The sequence below is a fragment of the Anomaloglossus baeobatrachus genome, chromosome 6 (genome assembly GCF_048569485.1).
Source record: "Anomaloglossus baeobatrachus isolate aAnoBae1 chromosome 6, aAnoBae1.hap1, whole genome shotgun sequence".
NCBI lineage: Eukaryota > Metazoa > Chordata > Amphibia > Anura > Aromobatidae > Anomaloglossus > Anomaloglossus baeobatrachus.
The window spans coordinates 166,981,798-167,008,616 of NC_134358.1; the positions used below are offsets into that span (position 1 = coordinate 166,981,798).

At 50.7% G+C, this 26,819-nt stretch overlaps 1 protein-coding gene across 1 annotated transcript in view; it reads right to left on the reverse strand.

Moving 5' to 3' along the window:
- COLEC12 (collectin subfamily member 12) overlaps positions 1 to 23,394 on the reverse strand; it is a 266,937-nt gene extending 243,543 nt beyond the window's left edge. Inside the window, exon 1 of the mRNA XM_075316379.1 lies at positions 23,063 to 23,394. Within this exon, the coding sequence (XP_075172494.1) occupies positions 23,063 to 23,069 (7 nt within the window). The 5' untranslated portion in view covers positions 23,070 to 23,394. The remainder of the gene's footprint in view (positions 1 to 23,062) is intronic.
- Between the last annotated feature and the right edge of the window lie 3,425 nt (positions 23,395 to 26,819).

Consider the following 26,819-nt stretch of genomic DNA (forward strand, 5'->3'; position numbering starts at 1 on the left):
TTTGGATGGTGGGATGGATTGCAGAGGAGCACAGGCTCGCTGGGGCAAGGGATGCTCAGGTACTCACTCAGGAGGAGAGCAGACGCTGACAACGTAGTAAACCAAATCTCTGGGTGCCGCTGCCCTCTTGGGGTAGTTTGTCCGGGTTCCGGCCCCTGCAGTACTGCCTGATGGTCCGGAGCTTGCCTCCATGCACATATTTTAGTAATCCAAGTGGCCCGTAAGCTTGAAGCTGTCCGGGCCAGGCTCCCCACTTTTTGGTGTGAAGGAGCAGTGCTCTCAGGAGCTCACGCTTGGGATTTCAGTGGGCTGCTTTGATTGGAAAGCCCTATCACCCTCGTTGCGCTAGTGCCCCCAATCTCTGAGCTTTGTGGGGACAGTCCATAAAGGCCCTATCCTCCGCAGGTTAATTGTCGGGTTGCTTGAAGCCTCTCCCCGACCTAGGGTCCAGTACTCAGACGTGCTTTCGGTCCCAGACCGGCTATTGTACTGCTGCTGACCGTCCTCCTAGACTAAGCCAGGCACCCAGTCCCAATATCCCACGACCGGGTCTCTGACTCCTCGGGGTCCAGACCACCGGCTGCAACCCAATCTACTTCTCCCCTGGGAGCTCCAACTCCCAACTTCCCCCAAGCTCCTCACTGCTCGAGGGCTACCACTGCTCTGACTTGTCACCTCCCACCTCCCTGCCTGACCCCTAGGTGGGCGGCCCTATTCCAGTTTAGCAACCCACTGGTGTGCCTGACAGGGTGTGGTGCGAGGTGTGATTGGGATTTTGGATGCTGATGGAGGCAGTGCTGCAAGTTGGGAACCCAGAACCAAGATGGGTTGAGTCCTGCACTAAGAGATAAAGAGCGCGCAGTACCCTGTGACGACCTGACTAGTCCAGGGGCGTCACATATGCACATGCATATACAGTATATATACACTACTCACAAAAGGTTCGGGATATTTGGCTTTCGGGTGAAATTTAAGGATGATCCTAAAATGCTCTTTAATCTTTTCAGGTGATCTTAATGTGACCTTCTCTAAACTTTTGATTGCACATGTCCAACTGTTAAGGGTGCTTTACACGCTGCATCATCGCTACCGATATATCGTCGGGGTCACGTCGTTAGTGACGCACATCCGGCGCCGGTAGCGACATCGCAGCGTGTGACACCAAGGAGCGACGATCAACGATCGCAAAATCGTTCAAAAACGGTGATCGTTGTCACGTCGCTCCTTTCCTTAATATCGCTGCTGCCACAGGTACGATGTTGTTCGGCGTTCCTGCGGCATCACACATCGCTATGTGTGACACCGCAGGAACAACGAACATCTCCTTACCTGCGTCCACCGGCAATGCGGAAGGAAGCAGGTGGGCAGGATGTTACGTCCCGCTCATCTCCGCCCCTCCGCTTCTTTTGGCCGGCCGCTTAGTGACGCCACAGTGACGTCGCTATGACGCTGAACCCCTCTCCCCCGTGAAGGAGGGATTGTTCAGCGGTCACAGCGACGTCGCTGACAAGGTATGTGCGTGTGATGCTGCCATAGCGATAATGTTCGCTATGGCAGCGAGCACCAAATGTCGCACGAATGACGGGGGCGGGTGCTATCACGCTCGACATCGCTAGCAATCGCTAGCGATGTTGCAGTGTGTAAAGCACCCTTTAGTGTTTCACTACTTTTTGTACAACTTTCTGTTCTCTAACAAGGAGTTTAATGGCAAAATTGACAAGTGTTAAGGCCGCTTTACACGCTACGATATATCTAACGATATGTCGTCGGGGCCACGTCGTTAGTGACGCACATCCGGCATCGTTTGGCATATCGCAGCGTGTGACGGCTACGTGCGACTGTGAACGAGCAAAAATACTCACCTTATCGTTGCTCATTGACACATCGCTCATTTTCAAAAAATCGAACGTCCTTCTGTGCTCCAGTTGTTCATCGTTCCCGAGGCAGCACACATCGCTCCATGTGACACCCCGGGAACGATGAACTGCAGCTTACCTGCGGCCGCCGGCAATGCGGAAGGAAGGAGGTGGGCGGGATGTTTACGTCCCTCTCATCTCCGCCCCTCCGCTTCTATTGGGCGGCCGCTGTGTGACGTCGCTGTGACGCCAAACGTCCCTCCCCCTTCAGGAAGAGGATGTTCGCCGCCCACAGCAAGGTCGTTTGGAAGGTAAGTACGTGTGACGGGGGTTTACGACTTTGTGTGACACGGGCAACAAATTGCCCGTAACGCACAAACGATGGGTGCGGGTGCGATTGCTCATGCGAACGCACGGTAAGTTGATACGTGTAAAGCGGCCTTTAGATTCATGAATTGCTCAATAAATTTCAGGGATCAGTTGGAATTAGTATTTAAACAGTTCTCCTCATCATGCTATTCTAAACTATGTTGCCCGGCTCATCCACCTGTCCCCCCCCGCTACTCCCCGACCGCTCCTCTCTGCCAATCCCTTCACTGGCTTCCCATTGCCCAACGACTCCAGTTCAAAACACTAACCATGACATACAAAGCCATCTACAACCTGTCTCCTCCCTACATCTCTGACCTAGTCTCCCGGTACTTACCTGCACGTAACCTTCGATCCTCACAAGACCTCCTTCTCTACTCCCCTCTCATCTCCTCTTCCCACCATAGCATCCAAGATTTCTCCCTTGCCTCCCCCATACTCTGGAATTCTCTGACTCAACACATCAGACTCTCACCTACCTTGACAAGCTTCAAAAGGAACCTGAAGACCCACCTCTTCCGACAAGCCTACAACCTGCCGTAACCCTCAGTCTGATACAGCGCCGCACAATCAACTCTACCCTAACCTACTGTATCCTCACCTATCCCTTGTAGACTGTGAGCCCTCGCGGGCAGGGACCTCTATCCTCCTGTACCTGTCTGTGTCTTGTATTGTTTATGATTATGTACACCCCTTTCACATGTAAAGCACCATGGAATTGATGGCGCTATAATAATAAATAATAATAATAATTCCCATTTTGACATCATGAGATCAAATACCTAACAATGGAGCAGCAGTACCTCACCACTGCAAAGCTTCTAGCAGTATCTTCTCGGATGGACATGGCCACTTAGTGTGTCATCAGTAGGTTGAAACAGAGATACAGAGAGACTGGAAGAGTCACAGAAGACATAGAAGTAGATGTCTTTTGGCCTCATGCCACACTGATGACCGCTTCATTATGGACAATGCCCTTTGCAACTTGATGATAATACCATACAACTTCAGGCACATTTAAGGAAGGTGCGAGGCACCGAAGTGTCACATCAGACAATTCAAAACTGTTTACATCAGTGTGGTCTGCATACTAGGTGACCTGCAAGGGTACTTAACCACACCACCAGGCACAGGCGTCATTGTCTTGCTGGCGGAGGGACCAGTGGGCCTCTGTGTTGATCACTGATGAAAGTCGATTCACACTGAGCAGAAATGATGTCCGACAACAATGTTTTAGATGTCAAGGGAGCACTATGCATCGCCCACTGTTGTCACCAGATGAGTCTTTGGTGGTGGTGGTGTTACAGTGTGGGCAGATGTGTCTAGTCAATGCAATACTGCCCTATACTTTGTAAATGGTACAGTGACAAGCCCCCACTACTTGAATAACATCATTAACCCAGTCATTGTGCCTCTACATGAACAACACAGGCTTAATTTCATCTTCATGGACAACAATACTCCAGCTCTTCGAGGTAGTATCATTAGGGAACGGCTGATGGGGACTGGGGCATCTCAAATGGAGTGAACTGCACTTTCCCCCGACCTAATCCCATAGAAAATCTATGGGATCAGCTGAATTGCCGTGTAGAGGCTCCTAACTGTGTACCGCAGAACCTCAATGACCTGAGGGCCACTCTTCAAAAAGAGTGGGCTGCCATGACTTTGCAGACAATAACCGAACTTGTGAGGAACATAAGACGTCGTTGTCAAGCTGTAATTGATGCTCAAGGAGACATGACAAGTTATTAAAACATTGACATTTTGGGGGGTTTACCCATCACTATTATTGACTTTTGTTTCAATAAATTGTTTGAGATGAGGAAATCACCATTGCAGGCTTTTAAATAAATGCCCTAATTTCATGATAAAATATCACTGTAGTGTCAATTTTTTACACTTTACATAAATTTCACCCGAAAGCCAAATATCCCTATAAATATCCCTGAATGTAATATTCAGATTCCTGACCTGTCCACAAAATAACCACTGGAAGAAGAGCGTGTGGCCAGACCTGTCCATAAGGGGCCTCCAAATGAAAAACACTGCACACAGGGAAGCTATTTTCCTTTGTAGGAAGGGGATGGAGACGTCTGCTCAAATGTCCCTCCATCAATCGTCATTTTGAGTACAGGAGGGCTGTGCAGTATGAAGCAAGGTTACATTTACTAAAGAGATTATTTGTAATACCAATATATTAGTAAGTTCCTGGAACCCAACCCCTTTTCAATGATCCAATGTGCTAAGTAATATAATAAAAAAAAAAATCACATCTCCTGGGCTGGCGTGTCGCCCGGGGGATAGGGGTACTCAGATCCGGGCCAAGAGTCACTTCAGTAAGTATCACGGTGGCGCGACCCGATCTGTGATCCCAGGCTCTACAATAAAAGGGGGATTAAGTAGGGGAAATTGTCCGTGACGCCACCCGTGGGTTGCGGTGATAAGGTGGTGGCACCGCCGCTGCCTCTGGGGACCGTGCCTGGGACTGATGGTGTGGGGGCAGCAAGGTGGGATCCCCTCCACGGGTAGAGGAGTTGTAGTCCCGGGGCCCAATTGGAAGTGGTGGTTTGGGGAATAACGGGTGCAGTCCACGGCTTGAACCGGGTGGTGCAGGAGTACTCACAGTACAGTATATGCAATAACTGACACGAGTCCAGAATTGAACCAAGTTACTGGTAACTGGTGCCCACGGCCGGTTGCTGTGAGGATGGGTCCCACACCCGTGTGTGTGATTCAGGTGCTCTTTTCCTGCCCGAGGTCTGTGTCTGCTCTGCACACTGGTCCGGACTGGGTCCCGACAGCTGGCTCTTGGGGGGGGGCCACTACCCTCGCCCAGTCCACTCCGGGTCCCCACAAGTGGCTGGCCTGCTCCTGAGGCCCTTACTACCACTTCTCCTCTGCTCCCAACGGAGCTGCTTCCAGAACTCTCTCCTCCTGCAGACTGACTCTAAACTCAACCCTGCTCTGCTCTTTCTAAGCTCCTCCCACCCCTCCCTTTTCCTGGGGAGGGGGTGAGTGGGACCTGATTGGATGGTGTGTTTCTGTGTGTGGGAAACTTCTCAAGGGAGAGTGAGATCTGCACCAAAAACATGGATGCAGACCTTTGTGACACCCTGGTTTTGCCAGGGCGGCACACTGGCACTGATGCTCTGCTCCCAGTGCTGTGTCCCCTGGTGATTTCATGACATTATGATACGGATGCGCTGCAGCCTAACGATGGCCACTAATAGGATCTAGCCATCACAGTTCTGCCATTGTGAAGTATGAAAGCTGCAGCCCATTAGCGTCACTGATAAGCTGCAGCGCTCATGTAACCTAAATAAGGTCACATGATCGCCAAGGGACACAGCATTAGGGTGCTTTCACACTTGCGTTATTTTCCTTCCATCACAATCCGCCCTTTTGGAAAACAGCGGAATCCGTTAACGGATTACGCTGTTTCCCATAGACTTGTATGGATGACGGATTGTGCCAAAAGGACCTGCGTTGCTTCCGCTGGGCGACGCTGCGTTGCTTCCGCCCAGCGGGAGGAACGCAGCATGTAACTTTTTTTGAGCAGCGGAATCCTTAGGATTTCACTGCGCATGCTCTCTCTGGCTCCCTGCACCCGTAACTAAGGTAAATATCGGGTAACCAAGCAAAGTGCTTTACCTGATATTTACTCTGGCCACGTGTGCAGGGAGCCCGACACTTCCCCGCTCGGCTCCGCCCCCTCCCGCACTCCACTCCGCATGTATATACAGTATATATACACATAGACATACACACACACACACACACACACACTCACACTTACCTGTCCTCAGCGCCATGGCCCCACTCGGCTCCACCCACTCCGCACTCCGCCCCCCGTACACATTCTCGGCGGCCGAGTGATCAGCTGATCACCCGGCGCTGGGAGTGATCAGTTTACCCCCCCTTGCTGGGGGCGATCAGCTGATCACCCGGCGACTGGCTGCTGGGAGCGATCAGCTGATCACCCGGCGACCGGCTGCTGGGAGCGATCAGCTGATCGTTTACAATAGTCTGCCACCAGTGAAACTGTGTAAAAAAAAAAAGTCTGATTCCGTTGTTTTGTACGATCCGTTGCATCCGTTGTGTCAGTATATGCAACACATCCGTTGCATCTGTCACACAGCGCAATGCAACGGATACCGTTCAACACAAGTGTGAAACTAGCCTAAAGGGGGCTTTACACGCTACGACATCACTAATGTGAACTCGTTGGGGGTCACGGAATTGGTGACGCACATCCGCCCGCATTAGCGATGCAGTTGCGTGTGACACCGATGAGCGATTTTGCATCGTTGCAAAAACGTGCAAATCGCTCATCGGTGACATGGGGGTCCATTCTCGATTATCGTTACTGCAGCAGTAACAAAGTTGTTAGTCGTTCCTGCGGCAGCACACATCGGTACGTGTTACACCGCAGGAACGAGGAAGCTCTCCTTACCTGCCTCCCGGCCGCAATGCGGAAGGAAGGAGGTGGGCGGGATGTTACGTCCCGCTCATCTCCGCCCCTCCGCTGCTATTGGGTGGCGGTTCAGTGACGCTGCTGTGACGCCGCACGGACCGCCCCCTTAGAAAGGAGGCGGTTCGCCGGTCGCTGCGACGTCGCCGGGCAGGTAAGTATGTGTGATGGGTCTGGGCGATGTTGTGCAGCACGGGCAGCGATTTGCCCGTGTCGCGCAACAGATGGGGGCGGGTACCCACACTAGCGATATCGGGACTGATATCGCAGTGTGTAAAGCCTGCTTAAGTCTTCCATGTACAACAGTCTCAGAAAGAGCACCACATACGATTATTAGAAAGTGTTACTATGCAAAGATTCCAATTCTCAGTATATTTAATGAGATCAGTCTGCTAAAATCCTTCTCAGCTACAGTAGGGGCGACCTGCGAGGCTACACAAGGACACAAGAGGTAAAGGGGCCCACTTCTACCTCCAAAGCAGGTGGAATTATGCATTGTGATGAGCTAAGGGGCTGAAAAGGGCCCATATTTTGTTTTTTTCACAAGGTACTTTTTCTGTCTGTGTCCACTCCTGATCTACAACTATTATTCAGGCCTAAAACACACTTCCGCGGGGATCCACCGCAGTCAAACAAGTACATCAAGGTGCAGGGAAAGACAGCCGCCATCACCTGTCCGGGGAGAGACACTGCAGCCGGCTGCGGGACCCGTCCATCCAGCCGTTTGGTTTACCGAGGACTTTGTGCATCTCTTACTGAGTGAGTACACCCGTGCCATCCGGCACCGCGCCGCGCTGTCCCTGCAACCCTGCACCTCACCAACCCTGCCTGCCTCCCCGTCACACCACCGGGCCCCAGGACTACCGACCCCTACCCACGGAGGGGGAAAACAACATCCCAGCTGCTCCCCACCATCGCTCCCGGGATCCCCGTCACCAGCAGCGGTGGTGCCCATCTTCACCACAACCCGTGGGTGGCGTCACGGACTAAATCCCCCAAACCAACCACCCCCTTTCACTCACGCTCGAGTCCCCAGATCCAGCTCACCGCTCGAGCCACCGAGCAGCAGCAGCCGCAGCAGCGCCGGACCCGAGCGTTAGCGAGCGAGTGCAGCGGCGGCGTCCTCCCCGCCCGCGACAAGTACGGTGCAGACTGGTTGAATTGTTGTCTCTGTTCTCCGGGTGCGGCGCCTCCTTTTTCGTCCATCTTTGTCCTCCTGCTTCTGAAGTCTGGGTGCATGACCCGTCCTACGTCATGCACACGTGCCGGCATTGAGGTCATGTCAAGCACCCAGGCTTCAGAAGAAGGAGGATAAAGATGGCCGAAAGCGTAGGCACCGCACCCGGAGAACGGAGACAACCATCCAGCCATTCTGCACCGTACCGACCAATTAGGTGAGTATTATAAAGTCATTTTTACATTCTACCTGGGCTCCTATATACAGTATTCTAGAATGCTGTGTATACAGTAAAGGCCCTGTCACACACAGTGATAAATCTGCGGCAGATCTGTGGTTGCAGTGAAATTGTGGACAATCAGTGCCAGGTTTGTGGCTGTGTACAAATGGAACAATATGTCCATGATTTCACTGCAACCACAGATCTGCCAAAGATTTATCTCTGTGTGTGATGGGGGCCTTTAGAGTCCAGTGGTAGTGGCTGCAGTTTAAGTCACCAAATCTGGTGACCGGTTCCCTTTAAGTAAGGTGATATAATTCTAGAGATCGGTGAATCAATATGAAGAATTCACAAATAATTGACAGATTTACAAACCATCTTCCATTCTGTTTATTGTCCATTTATCCAAGCTGATAAAATCAGTTTTTACTTGTTGGTGTTCACTTTGGAAAAGAATAATATGCAAATTGATTGGTTTCTTTCTTATTATCTTATATTATACTGTGCCGCCGCTGCTCGGATCCAGACCTTCTAAGGGGGTGGCTCGAGGGTCTCCAGACCCGGGGGTCTCGTGGACATGCCGAATAAAAGGGGGAATGTAGATGTACGGGCTAGGCTGTATTAAGTTCGTGACGCCACCCACTGTGTGTGGTGAGATGGGACACCACTGCTGCTGTTATGGTGCACCCGGGGGAGATGTTGTGGCAGCTAGTTGTTAACCCCTCCGTAGATAGGGATGGTGGCACCCGGGACCCAGTGTCTCTGTGCAAGATATAGCGACCACAGGGAGTGTTTGTGTACTCACAGTTAATAAACCACACAAGTCTCTGGTAAACCAAGGTGCTGGTGGCCGGTGCAGCGGCCGGTTGCATTCGGGTCCCCCACCCAACTGGTGGTCTCTATCCTTTTCCTCTGCACTGTTTTGTGTAAGGTGGACTTCCTAGTCTGAAACTTAGGAGTCCGCTCCCGGCTGGATGTGGCCTAAGGAGCTGTGCCCGCAGACGCTGGCCCGTGGGATCTATGGGCCCTGGTGGTGACCGCCTATCCCTATCGGTGGGCTGTTGTCTGCTATGAGGGACTTTGGGTGGGACAGGACCTCTAGTCCTGGCCTCAATCGATGAATTAACCAGTCCGCTTGGTTCCGGTTCTAGCTTCAGGGTCCGAGTACTCCCCTTTGTGCTATGGTTTCCGGGTCGGTTCCCCGTGTCGGTACCGGCGGGCTACAACCCTGTCCCGGTCCACCTCAGTTCTGCCGAGACGTCTTCCCACCTCCTGCTGACGAAGACCACCGTCTGCCTCCTAGCCAAAGGCACCAGTTCTCCTACCCTGGTACCGTTCAACTTGAACTTTCCTGCTGGAGCTACACTTAGCTCCAGCCCACACTCCTCTCCAAACTGAACTCAGAGCTAAACCTAACTACTGTTTTCCCACCCCGGGCTGTCTAGACCCCTGGGTGGGCGTGTCACAACCGCCTGGTCACGCCCATTTTTATGTCTATCTTTCCCTAAGGGGGGGTGACTAGGGTTTTAGGTTGGCTGTGTGTTTCCTAAGTGGGGGATGGTGTTGTGCAGGGGCCTATCTGTGACTACCTGGTTTTGCCAGGGCGTCACAATACTATATGATACTATATGGACAATAATATTGGGACATTTCCACGTTATCCCTTACAGGAGGTTTTATGAAATCACATGCTGGGTTCATAGGCATTAATATTTCTTCTGGAAAGGCTTTCTACAAGATTTTAGAGTGTGTCTGTGAGGATGTTTCCCATTCATTCAGAATAGCATTTATGAGGTCAGACACCGATGTTGGAAGGAAGGGCCTAGCTCGCAATCTCTGCTCTACCTCATCTCATAGGTGCTCAATAAGGTTGAGGTCAACTGTCTATGCACGATAGCCAAGTTCTTCCACACCAACCTACAGCAACCATCACTTTATGGACCTTTCTTTGTGCACTGGAGAAGTCATGCTGGAACAGAAAAGGGCCTTTCTCAAAATGTTCCCACAAAGTTGGAACCATATACAGTTAGGTCCAGAAATATTTGGACAGTGACACAAGTTTTGTTATTTTAGCTGTTTACAAAAACATGTTCAGAAATACAATTATATATATAATATGGGCTGAAAGTGCACACTCCCAGCTGCAATATGAGAGTTTTCACATCCAAATCAGAGAAAAGGTTTAGGAATCATAGCTCTGTAATGCATAGCCTCCTCTTTTTCAAGGGACCAAAAGTAATTGGACAAGGGACTCTAAGGGCTGCAATTAACTCTGAAGGCGTCTCCCTCGTTAACCTGTAATCAATGAAGTAGTTAAAAGCTTTGGGGTTGATTACAGGTGTGTGGTTTTGCATTTGGAAGCTGTTGCTGTGACCAGACAACATGCGGTCTAAGGAACTCTCAATTGAGGTGAAGCAGAACATCCTGAGGCTGAAAAAAAAGAAAAAATCCATCAGCAAGATAGCAGACATGCTTGGAGTAGCAAAATCAACAGTCGGGTACATTCTGAGAAAAAAGGAATTGACTGGTGAGCTTGGGAACTCAAAAAGGCCTGGGTCTCCACGGATGACAACAGTGGTGGATGATCGCCGCATACTTTCTTTGGTGAAGAAGAACCCGTTCACAACATCAACTGAAGTCCAGAACACTCTCAGTGAAGTAGGTGTATCTGTCTCTAAGTCAACAGTAAAGAGAAGACTCCATGAAAGTAAATACAAAGGGTTCACATCTAGATGCAAACCATTCATCAATTCCAAAAATAGACAGGCCAGAGTTAAATTTGCTGAAAAACACCTCATGAAGCCAGCTCAGTTCTGGAAAAGTATTCTATGGACAGATGAGACAAAGATCAACCTGTACCAGAATGATGGGAAGAAAAAAGTTTGGAGAAGAAAGGGAACGGCACATGATCCAAGGCACACCACATCCTCTGTAAAACATGGTGGAGGCAATGTGATGGCATGGGCATGCATGGCTTTCAATGGCACTGGGTCACTTGTGTTTATTGATGACATAACAGCAGACAAGAGTAGCCGGATGAATTCTGAAGTGTACCGGGATATACTTTCAGCCCAGATTCAGCCAAATGCCGCAAAGTTGATCGGACGGCGCTTCATAGTACAGATGGACAATGACCCCAAGTGTGTCGCCCTGGGCAAGCCAGGGGACACAGGTCACAACACCACCACACCCCACACTCCAGGTAGGCACATCTGCTAACCAGAAATCCTTGTTGCCTTCCTCCAGGAGTCTGTTGATGCACACCAGGGGGTGGGCCAGGCGGTTGGCTCCGCCCACCGAGGAGCTCACAACTCTGGAGGCGGGGGAAACCAGGCAGTCAGCTCAGGGACGAGCTTGAGTAAACAGTGAGATAGCCCCGGGCAGGGGAAGAGTGAAGTCCAGTGAAGGGCTAGAGTGGACAACCAAGAAGTGAAGGTGCAGGAGAGAAGAGGAGTAGAGGAGGAAGGCAGGAAGTGGTGACAGAGCAGAGAGTGTGCAACGCCTGAGGGCCCAGCTTTGTGTGGGGCCAGAGCAGCAGGGTCAGCGACGGCGGTGACTGTCCGGAGGGGGCCCGTTTGGTGGTTCCTGGGGGGACCCCGTTGGCTGTGTGCCCGGTGGTCTGGAGCGGTGTTCCGGGGGACGGTCAGCACCGGGGCGGGGGCCTCTCGGACCCCGGCAAGGCTAGGAGTCGCCAAATTTGCCGGGTCCGTCAGTGAAGGGGACGTAGATCCCCCAGCAACCAAGTTCCGATTGACGGCAACAGCCCGACCATTACAGGGGAGACACCGCCACCGCCAGGGCACCAGTTTCCCCAGGGCCAGTGCCTGCGAGCAAAGTGTGGAGCTCCTCCGGCCCAGATTGCAGTCGGGGAGCGGGTAACCGGAGGGAATCCACCGCTACCATCAGTCAACACAGGTGCAGGGAGGAGAGACATCGCCGTCACCTACCGGGAGTGCGGGTGCAGCCGTCTGTGGGACCGTCCTGCCAGCCGTTTGGTTTGCCGTACAGACTGTGTCCAAGTCTCGGGCTGAGTGAGTACCACGGTGCCGCAGGGCACAGCGCTGCCCCCGCGTCCCTGCGCCCTCCAGGCCCTACACTTTACATCTCTTCACTGGGCCCCGGGATCACCAACCCCTACCCACGGAGGGGCAACACAACACCTGGCTGCTCCGCATCACCATCCCCGGGACCCCCACACTGAGCAGCGGTGGTGCAATCACCACAACCGTGGGTGGCGTCACGAACTATAACAATCCTCACACCCGACAAACACCCCCCCTTTCACTCACGGGCGAGGAGTGTCGCTCGAGAAACCCCGGGATCCGGCCTACGGCTCGAGCCACCAGGAGCAGCTGCCGGACCCGAGCAGAAGGGGTGAGCGCGGTGTGCTGACACCCTCCTCCCCGCCCGCGACAACTTGGCGTCACGAACAGGATCTTACCACTCTGCCGTCTGTTAGAGGTGCGCCTTGTTACCGCCGGAGGTATCCGGCAGAAAAATTTCAGAAGCCGCCATCTTTGGCGCGAAAAGTTCCCGCTCGAGCGTCTTCTCGAGCAGTAGAGGCGCGAAGGCCAAAACCCCGCCCCGAGAGAGGAGGGGCCGGAAAGAGCTAAGGGGGACGCGATGGCGGCTGGCGGCATGTAGTCGCCGCTATAAAAGCAGGGACGCCAGGACCTTGCCAGAAAACCGTTCCTGGAAGCAAACAGCAAAGACACCATGTGGATGCCGTCCCGAAACACCGTGGCCCCCGCACCGGGAACCGCAGCGTGGGTGGAAATCCGGACCGCGCAGCTCCATCTAAGGCTGCAGGTCAAGATGCAGCTCCTCTTGGAGGAGTGGGAGACCGACATGGCGGACGTTATCGCCACCGTGCGGAGACGCGAGGAGGAAGCGGAGGAAGGGAGGGTGAGTGACCCACGCCCCTATGTCCCGGAGGGACCGGTCGCTGCGGCTGAGGGACCCGGTCCAAGCCCTCTCCCCCCGTTGCCTCCCTCGCCACCCGTCTCGGAGGCTGTGACCCCGCCACTAGGCCCGCTGCCACCGCAACCGGTAGCGATACCCAGCCCGTCCGCCCCAGCGGACCGACCTGTAGCCGGAGCCCGTAGCAAACCGGAGGCATTGCCTTGGAAGGCCCCGAAGATTGTGCCAGAGACAGTCCCCGAGCAGTTCCCCGAGCCGGAGCCGATGACCCGCTCCGAGCAGAAGGTCCAGTTGCGGAAAGCTCCTGTGCCCATCCCCCACACCTCGGCTGAGGTGGCGCCGGGTTGCTGCTGCAAGGCAGCGCCCAAGGCCATGACACCGCGGGATACGCTACCCACCTTCCTGACAGTGGGTAACGTGCTGGATGTCCCGCGGGGCTCAACCCGTGCGCCGGAGCTGGCAGCAGCGCCATACTGGGACAGGGAGCCGACAAAGCTGGGCCTGGAGATCGCGGAGAGGGAGCGAAGGAAAGCCGAGCTGGTGGCCCGAGCCATTCGGGAAAAGGAGAACCTGCGGCAAGCGACCTTCCGTGTCCGGGGCCCGTTCTACGAGGGGCAGGTGCGGCGCTTTGATGTCCGCCGGGGCTACGGATTCATATACGAACCGGGCCTGGAGGCCGAGGTGTTTGTGGCCCGGCGGGACGTGAATGCCCATCTGCCCGAGGAGCATCCTGGCCGCAATCTAATACCGGGAGATATGGTGCGGTATACTCGGCACTGCGGAGAGAGGGGGTGGTTTGCCCTGGATGTGAAGCTTAGGGGCAGCCCGGAGGGCAAGGTGAGCTCTGCACCCCCTCCCTCGGATGAAGCAGCAGGAGGACCGGAGTAGGGCAATGGATGCCCGCAGCACCGTCCCCGTGGGGACCACCAGAAATTTGTTGTCAGTTTGAAAAAGTTTAAAAGTTTGAAAGTTTTGCCAATAATGAAAATGATTACACCGAAGAAGTAACCTGATTTGTTTGTTGATTTGCAACCGGCTGGAGCCGGCACCGTTGTCCCCGTGGGGACCGTTAAAAGTTTATGCATGGGAACTATCCATGGACAAGCCCGTGAACTCTGCAGGGCAACCACAAACGTTAGTGGCTTGTAAATATGTTGGGTACCGTTACCGTTTCCGCAATGCCGCCTCCGGAGAGGCAGGTTGGAGGGAGGGCCCTGAGCAGAGCAGGCCAGGGCCCAGCCACCAAAGGAACCGGTGGCTACCCTCTGGAGGGAAGGACAGATCCCGCTCGGGTACCGTGTGCTGGACTGTGGGTCAAGGGGTGCTGTCTGGGTGTTAGGGGCAGCATCAGGGCCAGGTTACTTGGGTGGGAGAGAGCGGAAACCGTGACCGTATACCGTTGAAACGTTAAAAGAAAATGTGCCTCCCGTCTTGGGAAGAAGTTATTAAAAATGTCAATTATTGTTTGTTTAACCCTGTTATCCCCTTTTTACAGAAAAATAAAACCGGTGTAGGACGGCAGCCCGCGGACGGTCTGCATTTTGCTAAGGGGGAATGTGTCGCCCTGGGCAAGCCAGGGGACACAGGTCACAACACCACCACACCCCACACTCCAGGTAGGCACATCTGCTAACCAGAAATCCTTGTTGCCTTCCTCCAGGAGTCTGTTGATGCACACCAGGGGGTGGGCCAGGCGGTTGGCTCCGCCCACCGAGGAGCTCACAACTCTGGAGGCGGGGGAAACCAGGCAGTCAGCTCAGGGACGAGCTTGAGTAAACAGTGAGATAGCCCCGGGCAGGGGAAGAGTGAAGTCCAGTGAAGGGCTAGAGTGGACAACCAAGAAGTGAAGGTGGAGGAGAGAAGAGGAGTAGAGGAGGAAGGCAGGAAGTGGTGACAGAGCAGAGAGTGTGCAACGCCTGAGGGCCCAGCTTTGTGTGGGGCCAGAGCAGCAGGGTCAGCGACGGCGGTGACTGTCCGGAGGGGGACCGTTTGGGGGTTCCTGGGGGGACCCCGTTGGCTGTGTGCCCGGTGGTCTGGAGCGGTGTTCCGGGGGACGGTCAGCACCGGGGCGGGGGCCTCTCGGACCCCGGCAAGGCTAGGAGTCGCCAAATTTGCCGGGTCCGTCAGTGAAGGGGACGTAGATCCCCCAGCAACCAAGTCCCGATTGACGGCAACAGCCCGACCATTACAGGGGAGACACCGCCACCGCCAGGGCACCAGTTTCCCCAGGGCCAGCACCTGCGGGCAAAGTGTGGAGCTCCTCCGGCCCAGATTGCAGTCGGGGAGCGGGTAACCGGAGGGAATCCACCGCTACCATCAGTCAACACAGGTGCAGGGAGGAGATACATCGCCGTCACCTACCGGGAGTGCGGGTGCAGCCGTCTGTGGGACCGTCCTGCCAGCCGTTTGGTTTGCCGTACAGACTGTGTCCAAGTCTCGGGCTGAGTGAGTACCACGGTGCCGCAGGGCACAGCGCTGCCCCCGCGTCCCTGCGCCCTCCAGGCCCTACACTTTACATCTCTTCACTGGGCCCCGGGATCACCAACCCCTACCCACGGAGGGGCAACACAACACCTGGCTGCTCCGCATCACCATCCCCGGGACCCCCACACTGAGCAGCGGTGGTGCAATCACCACAACCGTGGGTGGCGTCACGAACTATAACAATCCCCACACCCTTTCACTCACGGGCGAGGAGTGTCGCTCGAGAAACCCCGGGATCCGGCCTACGGCTCGAGCCACCAGGAGCAGCTGCCGGACCCGAGCAGAAGGGGTGAGCGCGGTGTGCTGACACCCTCCTCCCCGCCCGCGACACAAGCATACAGCCAAAGCTACCCAGGAGTTCATGAGTGCAAAAAAGTGGAACATTCTGCAATGGCCAAGTCAATCACCAGATCTTAACCCAATTGAGCATGCATTTCACTTGCTCAAATCCAGACTTAAGACGGAAAGACCCACAAACAAGCAAGACCTGAAGGCTGCGGCTGTAAAGGCCTGGCAAAGCATTAAGAAGGAGGAAACCCAGCGTTTGGTGATGTCCATGGGTTCCAGACTTAAGGCAGTGATTGCCTCCAAAGGATTCGCAACAAAATATTGAAAATAAAAATATTTTGTTTGGGTTTGATTTATTTGTCCAATTACTTTTGACCTCCTAAAATGTGGAGTGTTTGTAAAGAAATGTGTACAATTCCTACAATTTTTATCAGATATTTTTGTTCAAACCTTCAAATTAAACGTTACAATCTACACTTGAATTCTGTTGTAGAGATTTCATTTCAAATCCAATGTGGTGGCATGCAGAGTCCAACTCGCGAAAATTGTGTCACTGTCCAAATATTTCTGGACCTAACTGTAATTGTTCAAAATGTCTTGGCATGGTGAACCATTAAGATTTCCCTTCATTGGAACTAAGGGGCCCCCAAGCTTTTTACAACTGGCAGAATGCAGTCAAGCAGGTGACGTTCTCCTGGCATAAGTCAGCAGAGCGTTTGCGACCTTTATCCACAATATGCCTCAGCACTCTGACCCCTCTCTGTAACTGTATGTGATCGGCACTTTGTGGCTGAGTTTCTGTGGTACCTAAAAAGTTTCCAATTTTCAATAAAAACACTCAGATGTGTCTTTGTAGAATATTTAGGAATGACAAAACTTCATGAAATGACTTAGTGCGATGCTGATATCCGATTTACAGGACTATGCTCAAATTCTGTAGGAGCCATTCTATCACAAATGTTTGTACAAGCAGATTGTATAGGTAGGGGTTGGATTTTATACATCTATGGGACTGAATTTACTTATTAAGAAGTGCATTCCAACATTTTTGTAACACAAAAATGTTTTCATTGTTCACCCTCTGCTCTAGCTTTAAGACACTTCCACACATCATTATTTGATCATTAATTGTAAGCTAAAACCAGGTCAAAAATGATCAAAAATGTGCAATTGTTTACATTATAATTTGTTTTCTTTGGTTTGCTCCTGGCTTTGCTTTTCAAGCACTGATGGGAAAACATTCTCAAATACTGACATATAGACATGGCCTTAAAATATATGAAAGAGGCTGCAGGGAGAGTTTGAGTAAATTAGGCTAAGAATGTTGGAAGAAAGGTCCCAGCCTCAGACTGCAGGTGTAGTGATTACTGCAGAGACATTAGGGTATTTTTGCTACAAGCGCTTAATCTATAAGGGTTTCTTGAAATTGAAGGACCTTCTACATTGAGCAGCTGTAGCGGTATTGCCCCTACGAAACGGTTAGAGCACTGTGACTTTAATAGGAGAGCTCCCCTGTTTTCTGTGTGTTATGGACTCAGCCGGTGCTACCTCTCTGAACTGTGAACCTGGACTAACCTGGCCCCAAAATGTGCGGGAAAGAAAGAAAGAGCGGAAGAAGAGTTTAGGTGATAACAGGAGTAGTCGGGTCACCTGAGAAACTGAGAGAGAGAAGGGACACGATCTGTGTTCTGTCCGAGAGCGGCAGTTTCGGACGACGTACGGTGTTGGTTGCAAGAAAGAGTGTGAGATGGACCATGAGAGAGCCCTAATCACCGCCACGTGATTATCAGACCGAGACGGTCCTGAGGTCAGCGAATTCGAGAAAGAAGAAAAGTTCCCCCCTGACCTACAAGGAGATGTGTGCACCGATGAGCATCATAGCACCGATCTCCCAGGAGTGGACTTGTCCCCCCTCAAGTGGACTGTGAGTCTTTACTGGTGTGTGCACTTAATAGAACATAGCATAGGCCTTTGTAGCTAGCGCACAGTATCTGTGCAGCCTGAGTAGCGATGGCCAGCTAACTTGCAAGAGTAGGGCAGTTGCATTTAATTTGTATCTACCAAGTTTATTAAGTTTGTGGTGACCCTTGTAATAGCTGGAGCGACATACTGTTGGCGCGCTCCAGCTAGGGTTTGCAGTGTGTTAAAACTTTACGGTTACCAGAATAATTACTCCTGTTCATTTGCATAAATGCCTATTTTCTGCCTATTAATAAAACCTACCCTTGGTTCTGCAATCTCATCTTGTGTACCATAATCTTGTGAATCCTGCACGGTGGTGATTCCTAGGTCACTGCTACACAGCCAGCCAATATGGTACATTGCCATGTTGCAAAAATGGACAATTCATTGAGGTTTACTAGACTAGTAATGTCCATGAAATTTTAAGACATTTCATGTACATGCTATGAAGAATATCTGCAGTGTGAATTGACTAATACTGTAGATTTTAAATCCTCAGTGTGTTAAATGGATTGTCCAGGCTTGGAGTTCAAATCAACATGACTGCAGACCTGTGAATGCTTACAGGGCGCACAGTGCACACTCTCAGTATTCTCTGGTACCGTCTCCAGCAGCGGGCGATTATGTGACTCTAAGGGGTACTTTGCACATTGCGACATCGCTAATGCATGTCGTCGGGGTCAAATCGAAAGTGACGCACATCCAGCGCCAGTAACGACGTCGCAACGTGTAAAGCCTAGATGCACCGATAAACGATCGCAAAAGCGTCGTAAATCAGTGATTTGTTTAGTGTCGGTCATTTCCATAATTTCGCTGCAGCGACAAGTATGATGTTGTTTCTCGTTCCTGCGGCAGCACACATTGCTGTGTATGAAGTCGCAGGAGCAAGGAAATTCTCCTTACCTGCCTCCACCGGCTATGCGGAAGGAAGGAGGTGGGCGGGATGTTTACGTCCCGCTCATCTCCGCCCCTCCGCTTCTATTGGCCGCCTGCTGTGTGACGTCGCTGTGATGCCGCACGACCCGCCCCCTTAGGAAGGAGGCGGGTCGCCGGCCAGAGCGACGTCGCAGGGCAGGTATGTGCGTGTGAAGCTGCCTGGGGGTGAGGCAGCCACTTAGGAGAAGTTAGGAGTAAATACAACAGTTTTCAGGAGTTCTTTGGCAGGAGAGGAAAGGAGCAGATGTGTCTAAAGCCTGCTTTACACCTTACGATATCACATACGATATCGTATGCGATCGTACCCTCCCCCATCGTATGTGCAGCACGTTCAATTTGTTGACCGTGTCGCACAAACGATTATTTGCTGTCACACGTACTTACCCTTCCATGCGACCTTGATGTGGGCGGCGAACATCCACTTTCTGGAGTGGGAGGGACATTCGGCGTCACAGCGACGTCACGCGGCAGCCGGCCAATAGAAGTGGAGGGGCGGAGATGAACGGGACGTAAACATCCCGTCCACCTCCTTCCTTCCGCATTGCCGGCGGGAGCCGCGGGGCGCAGGTAAGATCTGTTCATCGTTCTCTGGGTGTCACACACTGCGATGTGTGGTACCTCGGGAACATTGAACAACCCGACGTGCAATTTTAAGGAAATGAACGACGTGTATGCGATGAACGGTTTTACGTTCAATCGCAATCGCACGTAGCTGTCACACGCTACAACAACACTAACGATGCCGGATGTGCGTCACTTACGACGTGACTCCGCCGACACATCATTAGATTTGTTGTAGTGTGTAAAGCCCGCTTTACCGGTGCTTCGGTGGGATAGAGGATTTGTTCTTGCGGTTGCCGAGGTGTGAGCTTAAACGCTCCCTTGGAACTGGCGCCACGCAGGGTGCAGGACCCTAGAAAAGATCACACTTCAAGTTGGTTTTCCAGAATCTGCCGGGATGGGGAGGTTTCAAGCTTCCCTGGCCACACAGAGCTCGAAAGCACAATGCAAGATAGGGTCTGAGGCCTTGGATAGCACCAGGCCCCATTGCGGAGCCGCAGTACCTTCAAATAGGGACAAGAGTACTACTCGAGATGAACTGGGGTCCTCAAGTAGCTTTAATTCACGGGGATCCAACACACACGGCGCTAGGAGGAAGAAACTCACCGAGCACCGAACCGGACTGACCTTTGAAGGGATTCGGGTTCGACGGAGCATATCACAGCGGATGACCAGTACTATCCGGGTGAGTGCAACAGCATAAAGAGTCAGTAAAGACACCTGGAACTGCAGCATCTGACTCGGAGTCTTATTACCGTTGCCACCGTTCCGCGCCTCGGCGCCAAAGGCCATCACCATCACTACTCCCTCATCATCCTTCCCGGGGCCCACTCTGCCTTTGGGGAGCGATACCATCTTTGGCTGCTATTACCATCCGCCTCGGAGGACAGCGACAGCAGTGGCGCCTAATATCTGGCCACGTACCAGAGGTGGCGTCACGACAATCGTCCTACTACAATCCCCATCATCCTCCCTCCTTATTGGTGTACACCTCGGGGCACGAAGCCGGGCAGGCCACCGCGACATCCCAGACCACCACACTGGTCCGGTGACGAGTAAAGCAGGTATGAGACCTGTGCCTGACTACCCCCTGCTGCATTTAACATAAAGCAATCTTCCACCCTGGGACTGAAAAGTGCCTGACATTACATTTTTCATATAAAGACATCCTACTTGGTGCCTTATATTTGTCACCCGCTACCTCCGCAGCTCAGATAGACATTCTGTTCCTCCTGCATCCAAAATGGCCGATGCCGTGGCAATAAGTAGTCCAGTAGTAATCTATGCCACACCTACCATGCCTCTATTACGAGACACATAGGAAAGGCTGGAGAGACATGATTTAGACTTATCACTGTACCACTTTCTCACACTGGGGTGGCATTTTGTGATTCCAGAGGAACGTAACGTTGATCTGAGCAAAGAAGGCAGCTGGTGGCAAATCTACGGCACCAAGTAGGATGTATTACATGAGAAATGTATAGTCACTTTTCAGTCCTGGTGGAGGGTTGCTTTTACATGCAACATTTTCGAAACAATAATACAGTTATGGATCTGCAATGTTGGAGATCCGCAAAGGTAATGCAATGTGGCAATGCACCCATATGGCACTATTAAAGGGTTATTTCCAAGATCCTACCCTAATATGTAGAAAGTGTAATAATAATAATAATAATATTAGCAAATACCTCCAGTGAGAAATGTAATGTAGTTCTCCTGATATAGCCATGTCCCTTACCTCATGTGCAGGGCATTTTAGAACCTTAGGTATCCAGGGTTACGATCACACAAATAGTCACAGTTAGTTGGGTTGGCTATGGTTGGGTATGTGAATCACAACTCCATTCATTGTCTTTGGGACTGGCACAGGTGGCCGAGCCATGTACTTGACTATCTTGTGCAATCCCACAGTGAATGAATTGTGCAGTGGTGTACATGTTCCACCACAATGGCCAGGACACTATAAAATCCATTCTGAGGATTGGTGTGTATCAATGGTAGAGACCAACCATCACCCATCCTTGTTCTTACAGCAATGCCCCTTTCAGTACAGTCTTCTATTCATACAGGTTCATCAAATGTAACTGGTGCACAAACATTTCGAATTCCAACATTTCAGGTATTCTGCGTCTTCCTCTTAAAGGGGAAACGCTCTTCGTTACATTATATCTGTGGATGGGTCATGCAGGCTGTTTGGAGATACTATTAGCAGAGACATAACCTTACATTTACAGGAATGAGGGAGCCATGCTTTTTTGTTCTACGCTATTGGTGCACTGTATATGTAGCATTAATAGGACTGTATAATATTTAACCCTCTCTAGATCTCTGGCTTTAGAGAATCTTTTTATTCCTAAATCTGGAACATATTACTTTGAGCACTTGGCGGCTTACAGACTGCTATGTAATAAGCTGGATGTCCTCAGGACTCTGCAAGCTACAATTAAAACATTATTCTGCTTTAATAAATACATTGTTTGTCTTTAATGACGTCTATAACCCTTACAATCCCTCGTAATGTTCCTAAATCACCGGCATTTACATTAGTCTGGACTAGATACTCTGTATTTCACCAGCCTAATTGGACCAGCATGTTTCCAACATGTATCCTGCGCTTTACTCTCAGATCTCGCATATGTAAAAGAAAGCAAATATTTTCCAGTCAGTGGATCCTGGATAGATGGATGCCAAATTTATTTCACAAGCCAGTCCTGCCTCCACTGGCATCTAACCATTTCCAGATGTGCAGAGGAAAACAGCACAGCACGAAAACACCAGTGCAGGGCTGAAGAAGAAAAGTGGGGAGAACCGGGCGTAAGGCAAGACACCCTAATCTTAGCACCTCACATAGGGGGCTTCACATATGGGATCAAGAGAACAGGCAGAAAAAAACATCCACTAATAGGTCCTTAAAGGGGATGTACTATTTGGATAGCCCAAGTACAGATTGTGCATCCCCTGATCTCAGTTGATGGCAGGGATCCTATTACTGTGGTTAGCTATCGTACAATTGTGCCCATTAAAATACATTACTCAAGTATTCATTGCTAGTGGACATCAGGAAGGGGGGGATGTGGACTTATGCACAGTAAAATAAAAAGAAAGTTTTGTAAAATAGAAAAACAGTGGAAAAAAATGTTTTAAGATTTACCCATCAAACATCTGACACATTTTTAACTGCTTAGGAATATTGTGACTTTGCCTTTTAAAAAAAGGGGGGGGGGGTTGTTGCCAAAGCTGGGACATCATTTTTAGGAAAATCTAATGACACAATTTATTAAACATCAGCATATAATGGGGCATTTTTGTGCCCATATTACAAGCATAAATCTGTGCTCGACTGTTGATTTAAAGACCCAACCTGACAGCGCCACTGCTATTAAACCCGCTTTCGCACCGGGCACCAGTCCCACCGGGCCTAGGGTTTGGGACCATATTATATCCAGTATATTATTATATACATTTCCATGGGTGGGATGTTGTAAAGAACATGACAAATACAGATTTCTCTATTTCCAAATTCAGCAGCTCTCTTTCTACCTGCAGTCCTATGTAAAATAACACATTACAAACATTACAAGTGGTGGCAAATCACTTAATTTAACACCGTCTACTATAACACATTTGTGTAACTTTGACGTAAAGAGTTAAATGGCAAACACAGCCCTGCTACATGCGTAATAAGAGCTAAAGACGCCGCCAGCCCTGCTACCTCTGTATGGTGCCATGGACCTTAGCGCCCCATTCTGTCAGGGCACACACTGTACACCTCCCTGACCTGAGGAATGGGGTGCACAGCTGTGGGGAACAGTTCTTACCTTTCATGTTGGCAGAAGGGGGTAGAGCTGGGACTCTTGAGGTGATGTTAATGAGGTGTTAGCTGAAGCCTGGTGGACTCCTGGTTGTTATATGTCCATATTGCACAGGGCTAGCTGCAGATGATGAGTGAGGGGCTCTGCCCTCAGCTTCCCCAGACTCACTCAGAAAGATGCTGCTAAAGTCTCAGGCTGAACTTGTTGCTGAGCCTCCTCCTACTCTGTCATCACAGCTCAGGCTACTGAGGCCACTCACAGGCGTGCGACATACAAGCAACTTGTCGCCTAAAGACACACAAACTCCCACTATAAAAGTCAAACACTTGGGAATCCGAAAAACCTAAACTTCTTCTGCGACCATGTGCATTTGGACATAAGTGTCCCAGGGTCTGCCACTCCCCATCTCCTCCCCTTAGAGGTTTTTGGGTGTCACAACGGGAGGCTGAGGAGATGTGTCCTACAGTGATGTGAGGAGGGAGCATGTAACATACCAGACCTCTCGTGTCTCCTCCATCTAAGAGGAAGTCGGGGGTGATGAAGGACCAGGATTATGTTACTGTACTGGGGATCTAAGGGGAAACCTTTCTCCTTGTGGAGAGTGACATGCCAGTATAAGGAGACTTAAATGCCTGTAATGCTCCTCAGGGAAATTAAATATGCATATTGTCTCTTCAGAGAGGAAGAAGACTGAGGATATATGGCCGTCTGGAATACATTAGTGCCCAAATGGATAACATAGACATAAACGGAGCTAAATTACACCTAACAGTCAATGACGTAGAATATCAGGGCCAAGAATAGATACTATGAAAGAATGGAAAGAATTTGTCAAAAGATATGTATGATATATCTGGAAGATTAAAATGTGAACTATATTACCTCTTAAGTTGTTTTTAGAAAAGCTGGGTGACCACAATATGGTTCCCATTACAGTTCCTTCCAGATTTCCTAGGCTCATGAATAGGAAATCCGTCTAGTTAGGCTACTTTCACACATCAGTTTTTTGCCATCAGGTACAATCCGGAAAAAAAAGGATAAAACGGATCCGGTATCGCATCCGGTTTATCCCCATAGACTTGCATTGTAACCGGATTGTACCTGATGGCTTTGCGGTGCATCCGGTTTTTTCCAGATGCGGCAAAATAATTAAATCCGGCGGCCGGATAGAACGTATCATGTAACGTTTTTTTGCCCCTTAAAAAAAACGCATTCTGCCGGATCCGGTACAATGCGGCATTGTATAGAATGGTTGTCTATGCATGCCGGATCCGGCGCAATGCGGTTTAAACCGGATGCGGTGACCGCATCCGGTTTGGTAAACAGAGCATGCGCAAATTTTTTTTTTTCATCATCATAAAACTTATAAAAGGATCCAGCACATTCTACACACCTCCTGCCGTTGGTTCCTGACTTCAACTTCTGCTGTCCTCCAGTCCAGTGCTCCAGGGAAGAGGTATGTCCACAGTACTGTCCACAGATAACTGTTGTGAGCTGCGTACATGTACTTAGACATTTTTTTTTCTTTTTTTACAGGTGCAGTGTTGCGGTATAGTTTTGGACAGCCAGTTGCTGGGTACGGTTCGCTTCAGTTCCAGTGCGAATTTATTTGGAGGATAGTGTTCCTGAGGTAATGTCCACAGTACTGTCCACAGATCACTGCTGTGAGCTGCGTACATGTACTTAGACATTTTTTTTTCTTTTTTTACAGGTGCAGTGTTGCGGTATAGTTTGGGCCAGCAAGTTGGTGTGCGAGGCCTGTAATAAAAAAAATATGTCGTCTTCTGGTAGCCCGCCCTCCGGTTCACAAACTGAGGTATATTTTTTTTTTTTGTTTTTTTTTTTAAAAAAAAATAAAATTTTTTTAAATAAACGACATTTACACAGGTGGCCGAAACATCACAGGAGATGCTGCCAGAAGAGGACGGAAGGGGTGGAGAAATACACGGAGCGGGCGGTCATAGTGTAAGTTTCATACAGGAATTGTTTACCACAGCACACCAAACACATAAGTAAATAATGTTTTTTTTTTTTTCTTCACTAAAGGCTTCAACTTCTAGGGCTCACGATAGAGCTCCCCCAAGACCGTCCCAGGGTCGTCGTCGAGGTGGCGGTGGTCATAGTGTAAGATTTTTTTTTTTTTTTTTTTTTTTTTCATGTCAGTGTGAATTTATGTCTATTTTTTTTTTTTAATTTCTTTTTTCTTTCTTTGAACAGGCATCACAGCGTGCTCCCGATTCTGACGGTGAGGAGGCCGGATTTATCAACATCGACCTCCTCATCGATGAAGTTAGAGAGAGGGAGCCGCTGTGGAACATGGCTGACCGCCGCCACGCTGATTCGATCGTAACCCGTCGACTCTGGGACGAGGTATGCCACGCAGCGGTAGAAGGTTGGGGGGAGCTCAATTCTCGTGGCCAGAAGAAACAGCGTAAGTATTTTCAGTTCAGTAGGTTATGCTGCAGGATGTAATGTGTTGTATACTAACCACTTTGTGCTTTCCACTTTCAGGTGACAAACTTCAGAAGCGGTGGCGGTCTATCAGGGATCGCTTCAAAAAGGAGTTGAATCAAGAGATGCAGGCCCCGAGTGGATCCGGAGGACGCAGATCGAAGTACCGTTACTTTAGAGCGTTGTCGTTCCTCCGGACAACTATGGTGTGCAGAAGGTAAATATTCCCCACAATATGTACAAAGTATAATATTTTATGTCTGATTTTTTTTGCCTTTTTTTTTTATTCAGTGGCACTGTATAGCAATTAAATTAATTATTATTTTGTTTTTCCTCTTTTTACCAGCACCGTCTGCAGCACTCAGGAGCCTGCATCGAACCCGACAGGAGCGATCCCTGAACAGTCCGCCACTGGGGAACACAGGCACAGACCCCACCCATCTGAACCTTCCCTTCCATCGACATCTGTCCCATCCACCTGCGCTGGAGCTTCCCGTGAGACTTCATTACCTGAAGCTGCTGGTGATGAGATAGCTTTTCCCCTACCCCACCCCTCTGACACTGCTGCCCTCAGTAGAACACCTTTGGGTTCTGGGCGTCAGCGTCATAGGGGTCAGGAAAAGAGCTATGCGCCCGAGTTCTTGCATCTAAATGCAGCCTTCCAGAACGCCATTCAATTATTAGCCGAACAAAATCGTTCATCTTTTAGCTTCATAAATGCCAATATGGAAAAAAATACACACGAATTGTGCACGCGTCTGGACAGGCTGCATTTAGATGCAAGTAAATCACCCAACCATTGTTTTTTTCAAGCCGTACTAGAGCGCATGGAAAAGCTATCTCCTGACCAGCAGATGCATGTAATGCAAGCCACACGGCAGGCTCTGGCGCAGGTTTCCTCCCAACCACCTCCACCCACCCCTCCTCCAGCACCTGCCCCCCCTCCAGCCATTGTCCCTACTCCCCCTGCTGCCCAGTACCAGCCTGCTGCCCAGTACCAGCCTGCTGCCCAGTACCAGCCTGCTGACCAGTACCAGTGTGCAGCCCCACAGGTGTTGTGTCGGTGCATTACCTTCAGGGACTCCACGTAGCTGGATCTGGTCACAGGTAGGGAATCTTCTGTTTTTGATCGTGACGCCACTCTCAGTATTGCGGCCAGTAGGGACCGCCACTGCAGGTTGAGGGTCGCCTGGGGCTGATGGTGTGTGCAGTTAGATGTAGGAGCCTCCTGAGAGTGAGGCAAGCCCCAGGGCCCTGTGTAGGTTTGTAGTACCACAAGTCGCAGAATGACCACACAGGCAGGATGTCTTTC